Source organism: Mizuhopecten yessoensis, unplaced genomic scaffold, assembly GCF_002113885.1.
Source record: "Mizuhopecten yessoensis strain PY_sf001 unplaced genomic scaffold, ASM211388v2 scaffold8745, whole genome shotgun sequence".
Taxonomy (NCBI): Eukaryota; Metazoa; Mollusca; class Bivalvia; order Pectinida; family Pectinidae; genus Mizuhopecten; species Mizuhopecten yessoensis.
The window spans coordinates 2,746,840-2,765,522 of record NW_018407700.1 but is presented as its reverse complement, the minus strand read 5'-3'; the positions used below and the strand labels follow the sequence as shown (position 1 = coordinate 2,765,522).

Below are 18,683 nucleotides of genomic sequence, written 5' to 3'. Positions count from 1 at the left end.
AATTCCTTCAGTGATGCATGTAAGTGAATTGTAAGCCCCCGCCATAAAATAGGGGAGGGGAGTGTTGTGTTGCTTATGTCTGTCCCGTCCTGTCGTGATTTAATGTTAACACTCTAGCAACTTCATCTTTTGACGAATTTTGATCAAACTTCGTACAAAGGTCAAGTATCAGAATCCCTTTGACATCTCAGTGATTTAGGATTCAAGTATGAGTATAGGTACATGAAAAGATAAATTATGTTGAATTGTAAGGAGTGAATTCAATTTAAAAAACAACCATAAAATATATATTACATTGTTATATTTATACAGAAGCTTTGGACAGGGACACGGCAACTGTAGATACCAGAAGCCAGCATCAAAGCCAGAAAACAGACATTGCAGTTCATAAAACACATGATCCAACTTCCCTAGGAGATGATGATTCATCCAGTATAGGGCAACACAGGGAATCCAGTAGCACAGAGACCGGCCGAGAGGATCTGTCACAAGTGTTCCCTAGACCAGCCAGTCTTGACAGTACACAACACCCTATTGCTGAGGCTGTGGCACATACTGCATCAGCTGCTGAAGACCAAACTGAGGCCGGTCCAAGTCTGTCCAGTTCTAGTGGTATGTCACCTTTAGTTTGCATGGATCAGAGATACAGTTAAAGGCTAAATACAAAAAATTGTATAGTGTCTACCTTATCATTTTTCTCAGGGTGCCATTAAAAGTTTGGATCCCTGGCTTTACATCATACAGAGGTTTTGTCAAAATTTGGTATACACCAAACTTGTTTACCCCTCTGCCTACCTACAAATTACCTTCCTAATTACATCTTCGGTCCAAGGTGAAAATCGTGCCTATGCTTATATCAATTAAGGGACTGAGGATGACATAATTATAGAACTTAAAATCCTGAGCTGGCTATAGGCAAACAAAGATTTCATCAATACTGTCCTTCCTATATTAATGTTCTGTCTCCCTTGCTGTATATAGTCTATATCATACAGAAGTGGTATTGCAGCATTTCAGCATATATTTTCTGAATATACCGTACATGATTTTCAACTTCTCAGTCTCATATCAAATATTTCCCTTTTGTTTCTTTGTAATTCCTTCAGTGATGCATGTTAGTTTATTGTATGCCCCCGTCATAAAATGGGGGGGGGGGGGGGGGGGGGTGTGCTGCTCATGTCTGTCCCGTCCTGTTGTGATTTAATGTTAACACTCTAGCAACTTCATTTTTTGATGAATTTTGATCAAACTTTGTACAAAGGTCAAGTATTAGATCCCTGTGACATCTCAGTGATTTAGGATTCAAGGCCAAGATCTAGGAAATCATCAACTGATTCATTGTCATCTACATACTTCATTTCTGAACCGATTTTCATCAAAGTTTGTAGAGATTTCAAGCATGAGAATATCTTGGATGACTCAATGTTTCATAGAAATGTTTTCTCCATATACTTCTCCATTAATATGATCATACATCGAAGGTGTACATATTTCAGGGTTTCAAAATCAAAGTCGTTATAACTATTTATAAGATAATAACAAACACTGAAATTAATTAGGGCCCCGTATCAGAGATACAGGTGCGCTATAGTAATCACTCTGTCTGTCCGTCCACAAATTTTGTTCCTGGCTGATAACTTTGGTATTTATTGACCGATGTACATGAAACCTGGTCAAGATGTTCAGTTCACAAAAATACACATTGAGGTAAAAAGTCAAGGTCAAGGTCATTAGGTTCAAATGTCGAGGTCAAATTTTGCATCTTTTTACTGATGAACATTTTGTTATGGCATGATGCGAAGTTGATCAGAATCAAACAAGGAGTCAACCTGAACAAATGTCAAGGTCATTGGGTCAAAGGTCAAGGTTAAATTTTGTATCTTTTCACTGGTGAACATTTTGGTATGACACTTTGAAGCAATGTTGCTCAGAATTCAACAAGGAGTCAACTGACCAAAGGTCAAGGTCATCGGGTCAGGGGTCAAGGTCAAATTTTGTAGCTTTTCACTAATGAGCATTTTATGACATGAAGCAAAGTTGTTCGGAATTAAACAAAGAGACACACTAAGGTAAAAAGGTGAAGCCAAAGGTTAAGGTAATTAGACTCAAAGGTCAAGGTCAAATTTTGCATCGTTTCACTGATGAACATTTTGTTATGACTTGATGAAGCAAAAATAATCAGAGGTAAACAAGGAGTCAACCTGACCAAATGTCAAGGTCATTGGGTCAAAGGTCAAGGTTTAATTTTGTATCTTTTCACTGGTGAACATTTTGGTATGACACTTTGAAGCAATGTTGCTCAGAATTAAACAAGGAGTCAATTGAGAAAAGGTCAATGTCACTGGGTCAAAGGTCACAGTCAAATTTTGTATCTTTTCCCTGATGAACATTTTGTTATGACTTTATGAAGCAAAGTTGGTCCGAATTTAAAAAGGAGTCAAATGACTTAAGGTCAAGGTCATTTTATGTTATTATGAAGCAAACTTGTTCAGAACTGAACACAGAGTCAACTGACCTTAGGTCCAGGTTATAGGTTCCAAAGGGTCAAGGTCAAGTTTTGTATTTTTCACTGATGAACATTTTTTTATGATATTATGAAGCAAAAGTTAGTCGGAATTAAAAAATAAGTCAACTGACCAAAGATCAAGGTCATTGGGTTAATGGTCAAGGTCATTTGGGTCCAAAGGTCAAAGACAAAGTGGATCTCTGACTTTGATCCTGGATCTTGATGGAGGAGGTATATAAGGTGAATTAAAACAAATCAAAGCTAACAAATGAGTATTGCACCGGTATTTACATATCTGTTAGCCCAGCAAATATGGAGGTGGAAGGAAACAAGACTCACATCATGATCATAGCACATGTAAAATGTATATTTTGCTTCCTTGTGATTCTTTTTGAAGTCCAAATGTCAAACATCAAGCTCAGCTAAATGGGCAGATTGCTTCAGGATGATTATGGGGGATATATTGCCACAAGACGGGGCCCTTACTGACCTGTCAGTGTTCTAGTTGCACATGGCAGCCGGGGCATTCATGTCTTACAGACATTTTCTAGTTTAACCCAACAACCAAAATATTTCACTATGTATTTCACTCATCAATTGAGGAAATATCTTTTGACGTAAACCTGTGTCATGGCTATAGATGATATGAACCTACTGTTATTGTCTCTGACTAAAGAACTAGTGTTAATGTCAGAACCATGGTAACATACAAGATCACTTAGACTATAAATCGTGCTTTTTATCCCCCGCTTTCACCGAAACGGGGGATATTAATTTGGGTTTGTCCGTCTGTCTGTCTGTCTATCTTCGTTTCCGTGCAATAACTACAACAAATGTTAATTGATTTTCTTCAAACTTGGTTACAGGGTTATATTCCTTAAGGGCTCGACCAAGTTTGATGACCACTTTCAGCGGACCCATTTGGTGGAGTTATGGCCCCTTGAATATTGAAAAACATCATTATCTGCTGCGCTTCGTTTCCGTGCAATAACTACAACAAATGTTAATTGATTTTCTTCAAACTTGGTTACAGGGTTAAATTCCTTAAGGGCTCGGCCAAGTTTGATGACCACTTTCAGCGGACCCCATTTTGCGGAGTTATGGCCCCTTGAATAACGAAAAATGTCATTATTTGCTGCTTTTCGTTTCGGTTCAATAACTATAAAAATGTAAACAGATTTTCTTCAAACTTGGTACGTGGGTTAAATGTCTTAAGGGCTCAATCAAGTTTGATGATCATTTTCAGCGGACCTCATTTATCGGTGTTATGGCCCCTCAAATAACGAAAAACGTCATTATCTTCTGTTTCTGTTCATTAACTCTCGCAAATATTATCCGATTGTCTTCAAACTTAGTAACAGGGTTCAACGCATTAAGGGCTTGGCCAAGTTTGGCAACCACTTTAATCAGACTATATTTGGCAGAGTCATTATCTGCAGTTTCCGCTTAATAACTCTAGCAAATATTAGATAAGGCTTTTTTTTCTTCCAGTTTCAAGCTGTACATTATGTCTCAACAGCCGATACTCACATTTTTAACCTAATCTCAATAATGTTTACCTACAAAATGTCCTGAAAGCAGGGGATATAAATTCCCAAGAATTTGCTTGTTTGGTTTCATCTTTGCAGACTTTATTTCGTGTCCTATTGTAATTAAACTTCACATATATATTCACAAACATCAGCTTTTGTATTCACAAATAATCTTCTGTCACTCTATGTAGCACACTTGCCATTTCTAATCGATCAATTCAATTGCAAGGATGTTGTCTGTGATGCCTTGTTGGGCAAGTGAGCTTATGCCGTACCCCGGCGTCCGGCATCAACTTTTCCCTTTAAAAGCCTTTATCTCCTGAACGACTGATTAGATTTTAACTAAATTTGATATGAAGCATCCTTGGGACCAGGGGCTCAATGGATTTATGATATAAGGGTGTGGCCCCCTAGGGGACTGAGTTAGGGGCCAAAAAGTGGGGGGGGGATTTAGGGGAAAATTCAAAAATCTTTTTCTCCAGTTCTAGAAATGCTAGAATCAAATACTACTCATAGCTGTAAAGGCCTTTGGGTGGTTTATAAAATTTGTGATGTTCATGTCTCTCAGGGCCCCGTTTGCCCCTGAGGAGGGGGTGAAATTTAGTATAGTTTATACAAACATGTATATGAAATAGACATGACGGGCCATATCTTCCATTGTTTTGAAAAAAAAGTTCATATTTGAGAGAAATACTTGTAAGGGGAGGAAGGTCTGCTGGTATAATATAAATGAGTATCACCCCCTAGGGGGCTGGGTAAGGGGCCAAAAAGGGGAGAAATTTGGGAAAATTTCAAAAATCTTCTCTAGTTACAAAAATGCCAGGATCAAATACTACCCATAGCTGTAAAGGCCTTTGGGTGGTTTATAAAATTTGTGATTTTCATGTCTCTCAGGGCCCCCGTTTGCCCCTGAGGAGGGGGTGAAATTTAGTATAGTTTATACAAACATGTATATGAANGGGGGGGGGGATTTAGGGAAATTTCAAAAATCTTCTTCTGCAGTTCTAGAAATGCTAGAATCAAATACTACTCATAGCTGTAAAGGCCTTGTGGTGGTTTATAAAATTTGTGATTTTCATGTCTCTCAGGGCCCCTGTTTGCCCATGAGGAGGGGGTAAAGTTTGGTATTGTTTATATAGACAATTCGACAAATGAACAGCCATCACATATTTTTTATCTCCAACCCAACTAATGTGCTAGTAATAGTAATAACCTTAATTCTTTATGAATTATAAAGTCTCCATAGTAACGCTTCCAAGTTCTTACCCTACATGTCTGAAGTGGTTACAAATTGGCATTACAGAGCAAATGTAAATATTGTGCCATGATTGCTTAAATAACCAGGTGAGTGATACAGGCCCCCTAGGCCTCATGTTGGAATGTGGTTTTAATTAGATTTCTTAATCAGGTACACATAAAAAAAAAGTTTCCTTTATAAAAAAATTCTGATGTGTTTAACTTATTTTGCAGATGTTGAAGACACATGTGATCCATGTGAAGAAAATGTCAACAATGTTTGTGATAAAGACAAAACTTTACAGCCAGTCAAAGGATCAACATTTCAAAATGAATTGTACAGAAATGAAAAGGGGGATGAAATATATTCTGATTCAAGTCATGTTATTGATTTGGAAAGTTGTCCAGATCTGGACTTGCCAGAATTGCGTATTCAACGATGTGAATGGCCAGGCCAACCAGTCCAAGGGCTTATCAGTGAGAGAGAGATCCCCCTTCTCCAAGAAAGTGAACACATAGAACAGGAGTCTTTCAATGATATACATTCACTCGAGCACGACAGTGGCTGGAATGAGAAAAATATCTCTATTGATCATATAGTTAATTCAATTCATTGGTCCTCTCCCATATCTCAGACATCTGGAATTGAAAATCATTTTGATATGTCAGCCACCAGTGTTCATTCATTAAACTTGATTCATTCATCTAGTGAAAGTGGAGATGAAAAACTTGATCTACAATCTCTGGAGCAGAGGAATGTGTTACAGGACCTAAACAATGCTGAAAATGAACCCCTCCTATCACAAACAAATCGGTGTGATGATTCCTTACCAACTAGGGATTTCAGTGTATCTGACTCTGTTCAGAATAAATCTGAAACTGGCATTTCACATCATGAGAGGATCAAAGATGTCTTACATGAGGAGATATTTGATAGTGGGGTTTTGAGTAACCCACAAAGTATCGGTGATGACCATTCAGTATACGTGTACAATTCCAGCTTCCTCTCCAGTTTTTCAAGTTCTCCATCTTTCTTGTCGATAAGGAGAGAACTGATCATGTATGATCTAGGCAAATCACAAAATGAAGAAAAGGCGACATATAATTTTAATGAAGAAAGAGATACATCTGATACATTTTTAAATTCCCAACATGAGTTCAAAGAAAGCAAAGACAGAAGTTCCTCTCACTTGGTTACAAATGCAAGTGAATCATTTGAAGATCATAACACTTCTGACTACTATAACACTTCTGAAGACCATTACACTTCTGAAGTCCATTACACTTCTGAAGACCATTACACTTCTGACGACTGTAGCACTTCTGACTGCTATAACACTTCTGACGACTGTATCACTTCACAGAGGAACTTATCAGATGACAATAAGAAATTATTGCAAACTAACTGTAACACTGTTAGTAACATTTCCTTCTCCAATAATAGAGTTCATCATATATTGTTTTACATCATCCATAAAACTTCTAGTCAGAAAACCATCATCACATTCCATGATCTAGAGGTCACACAAGATCCCCAAAGGAGACCATTGTGTACACTAAGAAGTGTCGCGTGTAACTTTCACAGAGGTCAGTGGTTACTGCACCACTTGGAACGACTTGGATTGTTGACTTTTCATGAAATTGCTCCAATGGTTGTTATCGTGGAACCAGCTTTACATGGGCTTGGTCGCTACTTCCAACAGATGGAGCAAGGACAACAGATCACTGTACTGGAGAGCATGCAGTATGAATGGATGCGTGTAAGGAGCTTCTGGTCCTTTCCCAGAAATGCTGGAGTGTCCTACCTATATTTGGCAAGGATAGGGTTTTTCTACACGGGTAGAGTGTCGGAGACCTGCTGCTATAGCTGTGGACAGATCTACAGAGAATGGAGGGAGGGAGATAACCCACTAGAAATTCACCGACGGATATCTCCACATTGTCTGCACCTCAATGACGGTGATGCTCGAAATATGCCCATCTATGCAGATGTCATTAACCAGTGGCCTGCCATACCATGGGAACCGCTTTTGGAGGAGGCAGCAAGACCACCAGTTGATGAGGAGCCTGCTGACCTACCCGAAGCAGGTATGTAATGTACTAAAACTGCAGAAAATACTGGAACAGTTAGGAATATCCATAGATAAGTGAGTTTGGATTAGGAGATTTCCTAGTAAATGACCACGAGGAATTATTCAACAGCAGAACTTCATTATAACAGACACTTTAGTTCCAAGGAAAAGAGTTTAGAAACAGAATTTATCATTTCAATTTATCCCTCATAACCTGACCAAAATAGAAAATATTCCCTAAATATTTATCCTTTATACCAGGAAATATTTGCTGCTGTTAAATTTTTTTAGCCGTTTGGAGTGAGGACAAATTTATCATTACAGCAAACATTAATTAACAACATAATTAACATAGTGATTAAATGTGAAGGGGAAATCAACACTGGGTGAATATGGATTTCACAGGTAAAGGGTGAAAGTTTGACTTGGCAAACATTTGGTAGTATATAATATTCAATAACAAAGCAAGGAGCATTTAATATTTTGCTGAGTATAGGTACATGAAAAGATAAATTATATTGAATTGTGAGGAGTGAATTCAATTTAAATTAAAACATAAAATATATATTACATTGTTATATTTATACAGAAGCTTTGGACAGGGACACTGCAACTGTAGATACCAGAAGCCAGCATCCAAGCCAGAAAACAAACATTGCAGTTCATAAAACACATGATCCAACTTCCCTAGGAGATGATGCTTCATCCAGTATAGGGCAACACAGGGAATCCAGTAGCACAGAGATCGGCCGAGAGGATCTGTCACAAGTGTTACCTAGACTAGCCAGTCTTGACAGTACACCACACCCTATTGCTGAGGCTGTGGCACATACTGCATCAGCTGCTGAAGACCAAACTGAGGCTGGTCCAAGTCTGTCAAGTTCTAGTGGTATGTCACCTTTAGTTTGCATGGATCAGAGATACAGTTTAAGGCTAAACAACTATGTTTCCACTTTTCCTACCAACAGTAATTTTAGTGTCTACCTTATCATTAGCTCACCTGGTCCAAAGGACCATGGTGAGCTTATGCATACCGCAGCATCCGTTGATCGTCCGTCGTCCGTCCATCAACTTTTCCTTTAAAACGCTACTAGTCCTGAACGGCCAAGTAGATTTTGACTAAATTTGTTCAGGAGCATCCTTAGGCAAAGGGGACTTAATTTTGTATAAAGTGTGGGTGTAGCCCCCCTAGGGGCAGAGGGGCGGGGCCCTATAGGGGAAATAGAGGTAAAACCTTTAAAATCCTACCGTAGGGATTAAGGGATTTTATCCTAATTTAGTCTGGAGCATCCTTGGGCCAATGGGACTCAATTTTTTATAAACCGTGGGTCTGGCCCCCCAGGGGCCTGAGGGGCGGGGCCTAATAGGGGATATATAGCAAGTTCTTTAAAATCCTTCTTCTTCTGTACGAATGAAAGGATTTGGTCCATATTTGGTCTGAAACATCCTTGGGTGAAGGGAAAATAATTTTGTATAAACTGTGTTTGTGGCCCCCAGGGGCCTGAGGGGCAGGGCCCAATAGAGGAAAAATAGCAAAATATTTTTTTAAATCCTTCTTCTTCTGTAGGAATGAAAGAATTTCGTCCATATTTGGTGTGGAGCATACGTGGGCCAAGGGGACTCAATTTTGTATAAATGGTGGGTCTGGCCCCCTTGGGGCCTGAGGGGCGGGGCCCAATAAGGGAAATATAGCAAATTCTTTAAAAACCTTCTTCTTCTGTAGGAATGAAAGGATTTGGTCCATATTTTGTGTGGAGCATCCTTTGGTAAAGGGGAACCAATTTTGTATAAACAGTGGGTGTGACCCCCCCTTGGACCTGAGGGATGGGGCCCAATAAAGGAAACAGAGGTAAAACCCTTTAAATCCTTCTTCTACCATAAGGGATTTTATCCTTATTTAGTCTGGAGCATCCTTGGGCAAAAGAGACTCAATTTTGTATAAACAGCGAGTGTGGCCCCTCTTGGGGCAGAAGGGAGGGGCCCAATAGGGAAAACATAGCAAATTCTTCAAAATCCTTCTTCTGCTTCTTTAGGAATGACAGGATTTTGTCCAAATTTGGTATGAAGCATCCTTTGGTGAAGGGGAACCAATTTTGTATAAACGGTGGGTATGACCCCCCCCTAGGGGCATAGGGGTGGGGGCTCTGTTTGAAATTTGTTCTCGCTATATCTCAAGGATCTTTCTGAAATTTCATATGTACTTACAGCACCTACAATGAAGTGATATATCTTTACTTCATTCCAATTATTTTAAACATTTTCAGGTGAGCGATACAGGCCCTCTGGGCTTCTTGTTTTTCTCAGGGCACCATTAAAAGTTTGGATCACTGGCTTTACATCATACAGGTTGTTTTTCTAATTTTGGTATACACAAAACTTGTTTACCCCTCTACCTTCCTACAAATTACCTTCCTAATTACATCTTCGGTCCCAGGTGAAAATCGTGCTGATGCTTATATCAATTGTGGGACTGAGGATGACATAATTATAGAACTTAAAATCCTGAGCCAGCTATAGGCAAACAAAGATTTCATCAACACTGTCCTTCCTATATTAATGTTCTGTCTCTCTTGCTGTATATAGTCTATATCATAGAGAAGTTGTATAGCAGCATTTCAGCATATATATTTTTTTTAATTTATTCTCGAGGGAAAAGACATTTACAGCAAAATATTTCAAATGTACATTACATTATTAATACTCAAGGATTGAAAAGGAATTTGCCTTATATTGTAAGACTACTTGAGATATTTTGTGAAAAGATATTGTTGCAAGTAAGACTTGCTATGCATTAAAATGACTAAATAACATACTCACAGTACAAAATATTTGAAGTAATCTCTTGTCATCTTGATACACTTCAAATTTCATCCTGACAGGTTAGAAAGGAAGAATACCAGTGCCATGTGGGTTCTATAGGGCTGGTCTTTCTCAAAAGTTGTCCCAAGGTGTACCTTTGTTTGGAATTTGGACCTGTAAAATCATACAAACAAAAATATGTGAAATATTCTCTGAAAAAAATAGCATGAACCGAGTTTCCGTAAAATAATCCCAATTTCCGTCATTTATTTCTGCTGATCTGCAACATCAACAATGATAAATGTATGCTTCCATAATCTCAATGTTATGAATTTATAGAATTTTATGTGTTCCTGTAACATTTATGATTTCAATATGCTACATACTGAAACTGACAGCAGGCTATATTGCGAGAGAGATTTAAATTTATCCTCTTTTTAAAGACCAGTTCTAGTTTTCAGACTATGTTATCACTGTATCACTGCTATTTAAAATTTTAAAAATCAGTGTTTCATTAAAAGTGTTTAGAAATAAAAAGTTCTATCTAAGGAGATATCTCATTCACCGGTTGCTTGACTTACCTTAACATGTACAATGTATACTCTGTGACAGAAGGAGCATCCGGTAGAGAGACAGGAGGATCAGACAGAGCTCCTCCAGACATGCCAGCACAGAATCCACAGCCGAGAGCAGACCCTAACGTGCAGGAACAACAACAACAGGAACCCAGAGGCCAAGACCCACCTCCAAATAATAATCCACCAGGACAGGAATGGGGCAGAATTATATTTCCACAGAATCCACCATTAAATTCAGCCCCAAGCGCTGCTCCCAGACCAGATGAGGAACAGGTACCCAGGGGTGTTCCTAGAGCTGACCCACAGGGTAACTACATGCCTCGCTATCCTAACTATGCTGTCCAGGCCACCAGATCAGACACCTTCTTACACGGCTGGCCGGCATACCTCAACCAAACACCATATGAAATGTCGTCTGCAGGATTCTTCTACACAGGTAATGGCACATTTGTATTCAAAATTACTAAAGTACGATATTAATAAGTATTCAATTCAGGCATGAAGTGCTTGATTTTGCTGACTTTTTCCATGACATTGCATCAAAATGAAGTACATGTATTATCAAGCATTTCAAGCAAGTATCAAAGACATATATATTATATTGCACTGTAAAAAGCGATGTCTTGCGTGTAGCCACAGAAATCCTTTACATACCTGGAAATAAGTGGACTGAGAAAAAGTGACCCACTTTTAATATGCCCATCAGTGACTGGATTTTGGTACATGTATTGTGTATGAAGGACCAAGGTTTGCTTATGCTGTACCATGGTGTTCTTCTTCAATCCGTCTGTCCACCTGTCCATCAACAATTTCTTTAAACAACTTCTTTTGCATTGCTGATTGAATGATAACCAAATTTGACTGAAAACATCCTGAAGTGTAGGTGAGGAGTGGGGCCATAGTGATAATTTGGTCATATTGGTTTAAGTGACTTCTTCCCTGGAACTAAAAGATGGATGTAAACCATGTTTGGTAGGAAGCATTCTCAGGGGATTCAGAATTGTACAAATGCATATATGGTTATTGGGTTGAGATTCATAACACAGAAGTAATTTGTGATCCCTACCTACACAATTCCTAGGCATGTAGAGGTGAATATAATTATATTAAAAGAATTGGCCTTCATATCTGCCCCCATCCTATAATAATATATACAATTGCTTGTCAATAAGATTTGGATACATAATATATTCGTCCAGGATTGGCCTTGGTGACGGGCCCTATTCTTGGAATCTTTAGAGTTGCTTAGATATACAGGCCTCTTGTTTTGGAGTTCGCTCCTTTTCTTATATCCATGTATTAAATTTGTCTGAAGTAATACATATAGGATCATACATTAGTTTCCATTTCATATGAGATTTATGAAACAAGTCTTCAGAGTTTTTAGCTGAGACAGTTGTTTTTCGTTTAGAATTCAGCTGGTTAAAACAGATAACAGTACAAATGATAGTTGTACCTTTACCATAAATTTTGTATTTCAGCTATTACCACTTTTCTCATGTTTTAAGCTCACCTTCCCAAAGGACAAGTGAGCTTATGCCATGGCGCAGCGTCCGTCGTCTGTCAACTTTTCCTTTAAAACGCTACTTGTCCTGAACAGCTTGGCCAGTAACATGTTAGGATGAAGGGCTACCAAGTTTGTTCAAATTAATGACCTTGACTTAAAGTCAAGGTCACAGGGGTCAAATATGTTAAAATCCTTTAAGCAACTTCACAATAACCGCAAGTCCTAGGATAATGATATTTGGCCAGGTGCAGGCTGGGATAAAGGGCTACCAAGTTTGTTCAAATGAATGACCTTGACTTATATTCAAGGTCACAGGGGTCAAATATGTTTAAAACCTTTAACAACTTCTTCTGAATAACTGAGAGGCCTAAGGTGATGATATTTGGCCAGTTACATGCTGGGATCTAGGGCTACTAAGTTTGTTCAAATAAATGATTTTAAATCATATTCAAGGTCACTGAGGTCAAATATGTTAAAAACATTTAAACAACTTCTTCTGAATAACCGAGAGGCCTAGGGTGATGATATTTAGCCAGTAACATGCTGGGTTGAAGGGCTACCAAGTTTGTTCAAATGAATGACCTTTACTTATATTCAAGGTTACAGGGATCAAATATGTTAAAACCTTTAAACAACTTCTTCTCAATAACCAAAGGGCAAAGGATGATGCTATTTGGCCAGTAACATGTTAGGATGAAGGGCTACCAAGTTTGTTCAAATTAATGACCTTGACTTAAAGTCAAGGTCACAGGGGTCAAATATGTTAAAATCCTTTAAGCAACTTCTCAATATCCGCAAGTCCTAGGATAATGATATTTGGCCAGGAGCAGGCTGGGATGAAGGGCTACCAAGTTTGTTCAAATGAATGACCTTGACTTATATTCAAGGTCACAGGGGTCAAATATGTTAAAACGTTTAAACAACTTCTTCTGAATAACTAAGAGGCCTAGGGTTAAGATATTTGGCCAGTAGCATGCTGGGATGAAGGGCCACCAAGTTTATTCAAATGAATGATCTTTATTTATATTCAAGGTCACTGGGGTCAAATATGTTTAAAACCTTTAAACGACTTCTTCTCAATGCAATTAGCTAAAGGTCAAGGGTGATGATATTTGGTCATTAACAGGCTGGGATGAAGGGCTACCAATTTTGTCAAAATGAATGACCTTCGCCCATATTCAAGGTCACAGTAGTCAATATATGATTAAATTTTTAAATGACTTGTTCTGTATAACCAAAAGGTCCAGGGTAATGATATTTTGCCAAAAGCATGCCAGGATGGAAGACTTTAAACTTTGTTCAGCCTAATGTCCTTGTTCGACATTCAAGGTCACAGGCGTCATATGTGTAAATCTTTTAATAGGTTCTTATGAATCAAACACTGATAGTCTGTCTGTAGCTAAATTTTATTCCACTTTTAAGTTTACAAGTGTGAGATTGATAACAGGTGAGCGATTCAGGCCCATTGGGCCTCTTGTTTAAGACAATTGACCCCTGTGACCTTGAATATAATTGAAGGTCATTCATTTGAACAAACTTGGTAGCCCTTCACCCAAGCATGCTACTGGCCAAATATTATCTCCCTCGGCAGTTTGGTTATTGAGAAGAAGTTGTTTAAAGTTTTTAACATATTTGACCCCTTTGACCTTGAATATGGGTGAAGGTCATTCATTTGAACAAACTTTGTAGCCCTTCATATCAGCATGCTACTGGCCAAATATCATCACCCTGGGCATTTTGGTTATTCAGAAGAAATTGTTTAAAGTTTTTTTAAGATAATTGACCCCTGTGACCTTGATAAAATTGAAGGTCATTTATTTGAACAAACTTGGTAGCCCTTCACCCAAGCATGCTACTGGCCAAATATCATCTCCCTGGGCAGTTTGGTTATCAAGAAAAAGATGTTCAAAGTTTTTTACATATTTGACCCCTGTGACCTTGAAAATGGGTGAAGGTCATTAATTTTAACAAACTTTGTAGCCCTTCATCCCAGTTTGCTTCTTGCCAAATATCATCACCCTAGGCCTTTTGGTTATTAAGAAGAAGTCGTTTAAAGCAAAATATTGACGACGGACGACGGACGGACAGACGCCGCACCACGGCATAAGATCACTTGGCACTTCGTGCCAGGTAAGCTAAAAACCTTCACCTTGAGGTCGCTATACGATAACTTTACATTTGTAAAGAATAGATCACTTCTAGCTGAAAATTCACCTAACCACCTAATAATAAGGTGAAATAGAGTGTTATCTGTTGCAGTTTTGTTTGAATGCTTTAAAATCTTTCAATTACTCCTTCTGAATAAACAAAAAACATCAGGGTTGTAAAATATTATTTACCAGTTGTGATATGTGTTTTCTAACATCATTTAATAACTGGTGACTATATAAAATGCAGACGACATAAGACCATGATAGGTCAAGCTTAAGTCATTTATTAACTTCAAGATAGGAGAGTTCCAATCAAATTGTAAATACATTAAAGAGACCAACACATGCCAATTGGCCTATTGTTTAGAAGATGCTCCATTGACCTAGATGTTTTATTTTTGACGACAATATGTAGGCATTTACTAATGTTTTATTTATACTTACTGGGAATAGGTAACAAAAATCAAAATCCTTTTACATGTATTTAAATTGAAACAGGAATAAGTCAAAAAAAAACATTTTTATATTGTTATATAAGGAATATCAAGTTGTTTTCTGTTTTTAGTTTAAAATCATTCATGTTCTGTCAGTCTGTAGTTTGTATCCCTAAACAATTTTTATAATCAGGTTATTTCTCAAGAAGTACTTGGAAAAACCTGTCTCAAATTTCTTACTTGTAGATTCCCCCTTGGTCTGTAATTTCACATGATTCATTTTGAGATGGATAGGAAAATGAAAAATGGCTGCCCGGAAGCCGTCTTTAATTTTGAATGTTCAAGTTTGATATTACTATATATATATATCTCAAGGATAAGTTTTACAGAACAAGTTTTGTATGGAAGTTTCCAGCAGTCCATGATTTATTTGTATGTTTGATTTTGAGACTGATTTAAAAAATAAGAGGGCCACCATTTAGCCATCTTAAATCTGATAGTGAAAGTTTTTTATGGCTATTTCTCAAGAAGTGTTTGACAGATCTTTCTCAAATATCCCTTCGTTGTGCATGGTGTTTTTTTTAAACTGATCTGAAGAACAAGATGTCTGCCAGCAGGTGCCAATAGTTCTCTGGGATCTCTTACTTAATGAAAACATAGGATGAGGAATCATTACAAATATCTATTTATCTCCCCAACTGCTATTCATCAGTATTTCATGTATTAACATAGATGTATATTTTAAAGGAGCGATGAGTGATTTTCATTTAAAAAAAAAATGAGTTCTTATACTTTTATGGGATTTTGAATTTCTCCTATTCATACCGGTGTAATTAGCATTGTCATGTGTGATGATATTCAGTAAAATGACTTGTACAACATTGGTCCAATTACTACCCATAATGCCCTGTTAGACACAAAGACTACTATAAAGTAAAATAATAAATAAATAATCTTTATTTAATGTTATGTACATTGTTAACAGCAAACAAAAGTTCCGTAGAGCTTTTCTTACGACGCTGCTAAGGGAACAAATTATGTTTTCTCCGTGGAGGAAAACCACCGTGACATCAGAGAGATGACAACTAACACGTCACTCTCTTTTTCCGCCACCACTGGGGATCGAACCGAAATTCATGGGAGAGCGAGTTGTCTGAAGCTTATACTTGATTGCACACAGTAGTACTGACTGTGAGCATTAGCAATCACAGCTACCGAGGCACTCAAGAAAGAGGCGCCCAACGTATAGGTGATACATCAAACCCATACCGATTGGTACACCATTAGTCAAAGGCTGTCAAACCTTCTTGACCTCACAGCTGATGTGGGTTTGTTTAATAATAAATATTTTGTATTTTGTGTGACATATTGATGTTTTAATGCAGTCTGCACAACTAAGTTTAGCTTCAAAATTCATAAGCCTGACCAATTTTTTTCTTGTCCAAACAAGTTCTAAAAATGCATTGCTTATATTGATGTTAATTCATTTCACTTTAAAGTCATATCTTAGCTGTACCATCTTTATTTTTTGTGCAGTAAAAGATATTTCATATACAAATGTGTCCTACTCTTTAAACGACTTCTTCTGAAGAACTGAAAGGTAAAGAGTCTTTATATTTTGCTGGTGACTTTCTGGGATAGAGCCAATCAAAGATTGAGAATGTAAATGACTTTGACCTACTTTCAAGTTCACAGCGTTCAAATATGTCAAACACTTCAAACAACTTCTTCTGAAGAACTAAAAGGTAAAAAATCTTCATATTTAGCTGGTGGCTTCCTTGGATAGAGCCCGACAAAGTTTGAGAATGAAAATGACCATGACTTACTTTCTAGGTCACAGCAGTCAAATAGGTCAAACTATTTAACGACTTCTACTGAAGAACTAATAGGTAAAGAACCTTTATATGTTGCTGTTGGCTTCCTGAAATGGAGCCCGACAAAGTTTGAGAATGAAAATGACCTTGACCTCCTTTCAGGGACACAGGTGTCAAATATTACAAAAAAATAAAACGACTTCTGATGAATAATGGAAAGGCATAAAATTATAATATTTGGCTGGTGGCTTCCTAGGATAGAGCTCACTAAAGTTTTCAAATGAAAATGACCTCAACATACTTTAAAGGTCACAGAGGTCAACAACATTTCAAAGGATTTGTTCTGAAGAACCAAAAGGAATGGATTCATAGGATTTGGCTGCTTGCTTTTTGAGATAGAGCTTACAATGTTTGAGAAGGAAAATGACATTGACATATAGCTACTTACAAGGTCACAGGGAAAAATATGTCAAACAACTTCTGAAGAAGAATAAAAAGCATAGAATCTTATTATATTATTTGGCTGGTAGCAACAGATGGAGCCAACAAATTTTGCGAGGGAAATATTTGTAGTACAATAGAATATTTAATGAGAATATTTTGCTATAACTGCTTAAATATTCAGGTGAGCAATACAGGCCCTCTGGACCTCTTGTTGATAAGAAGTATTATTGAGACTGTGACTTACTTTTTTTTTTTTTTTGCAGGTAATGGTGACTATTGTCGCTGTTTCTACTGTGGGGGAGGACTGCGTAACTGGGAGCCGGGTGATGACCCCTGGGTAGAACATGCTCGCTGGTTTCCACGATGTCTGTATGTACGTCAAAACAAGGGAGATCGATTTGTTAGACTTGTTCAACAACGGCAAGAAAATAATGTATGTATTCAATACAGAAAACCTATGTATGCCTGTAATATCCTACAGTGATAATACAATTCTTGTTATCAGTATTTCTCAAGAAGCAAACGGGGGAACTTTCTCAAATTTTATATGAAGGTTTCCCTTGGTCCTTAGCTGTGCAGGGTAACTTTTGAGACTGATCGGATAAACAACATGGCCGATAGGCAGTCATCTTGGATTTTGATAGTGAAAGTTTGTTATCACTATATCTCGGGAAGTACCAAAGAGATTTTTCTCAAATTTTATATGTAGGTTCCCCTTTGTCCCTAGCTATGCAATGCAACTTTTGAGACTGATCGGATAAACAACATGGCTGATAGGCAGCCATCTTGGATTTTGATAGTGAAAGTTTGTTATCGCTATTTCTCGGGAAGTACCAAAGGGATCTTTCTCAAACTTAATATGTAGGTTCCCCTTGATCCCTTGTAGTGCAGCAGTGCCTGAAATGGAATGACGCCCGCTCGCCAATGGCGATTAAAGTCTTGCGCGACCAAAAGTTGTCAAAAGTGAGGTAGTCACTGGCCCAACAAAAATAGTTTGGGCGACTGTTGAAAAATTTATGAATAAAAGAAATTATAGTCCATTCCACATAAGCTTGGGGGCAGTACATTTTTTTTTCAGTTGTCATTACTTCGATTTGAATTGAACGGTCTGTGATTTGGAAAATGTGATGATTGTTTTTCAGATTTTCTATATTAATACTGCCAGGGTGTCTTCTTTGAGGTTCGAGTTTTGTGTATATCTTTTGGAAACATGTCCGGTTTTAACTAGGGTTGAAGAATTAAAAATATAATGTTTTATTCTGTTTTACATATTACAAACATTGTCATGTTATATGTAATTTAAATGTGCTGAAGCATTGTGTTAAATGCTGAGGAAATATTTCTTCCCAAAATTATTTGGGCCACCAATATGTCGTTTTGGCCAGTGCTTCAAATTTTTACTCACCCCAAAACAAATTTGGGGCCAGCCAATGCAGGTTTCCTACTATCCTTTATTGTTCATATTTACTTTAGAAACTGATCAGTTAAACAAAATGGCCTACCGCCAGCCATCTTCGATTTTTGACATTGAAGGTTTGTTAGTACTATTTCTTAAGAATAACTTGAGGGAACTTTCTCAAATTTGATATGTAGGTTCCCCTTGATCCCTCG

At 37.7% G+C, this 18,683-nt stretch overlaps 1 protein-coding gene across 2 annotated transcripts in view; it reads left to right on the top strand.

The window, feature by feature from the left end:
• LOC110456394 overlaps positions 1–18,683 on the top strand; it is a 42,296-nt gene that overhangs the window by 14,055 nt on the left and 9,558 nt on the right. For both annotated transcript variants that reach the window (XM_021507109.1, XM_021507108.1), the window contains exons 4-8: positions 313–612; positions 5,509–7,362; positions 7,936–8,235; positions 10,758–11,159; positions 17,336–17,505. In XM_021507109.1, the coding sequence (XP_021362784.1) occupies positions 313–612; positions 5,509–7,362; positions 7,936–8,235; positions 10,758–11,159; positions 17,336–17,505 (3,026 nt within the window). The remainder of the gene's footprint in view (positions 1–312; positions 613–5,508; positions 7,363–7,935; positions 8,236–10,757; positions 11,160–17,335; positions 17,506–18,683) is intronic.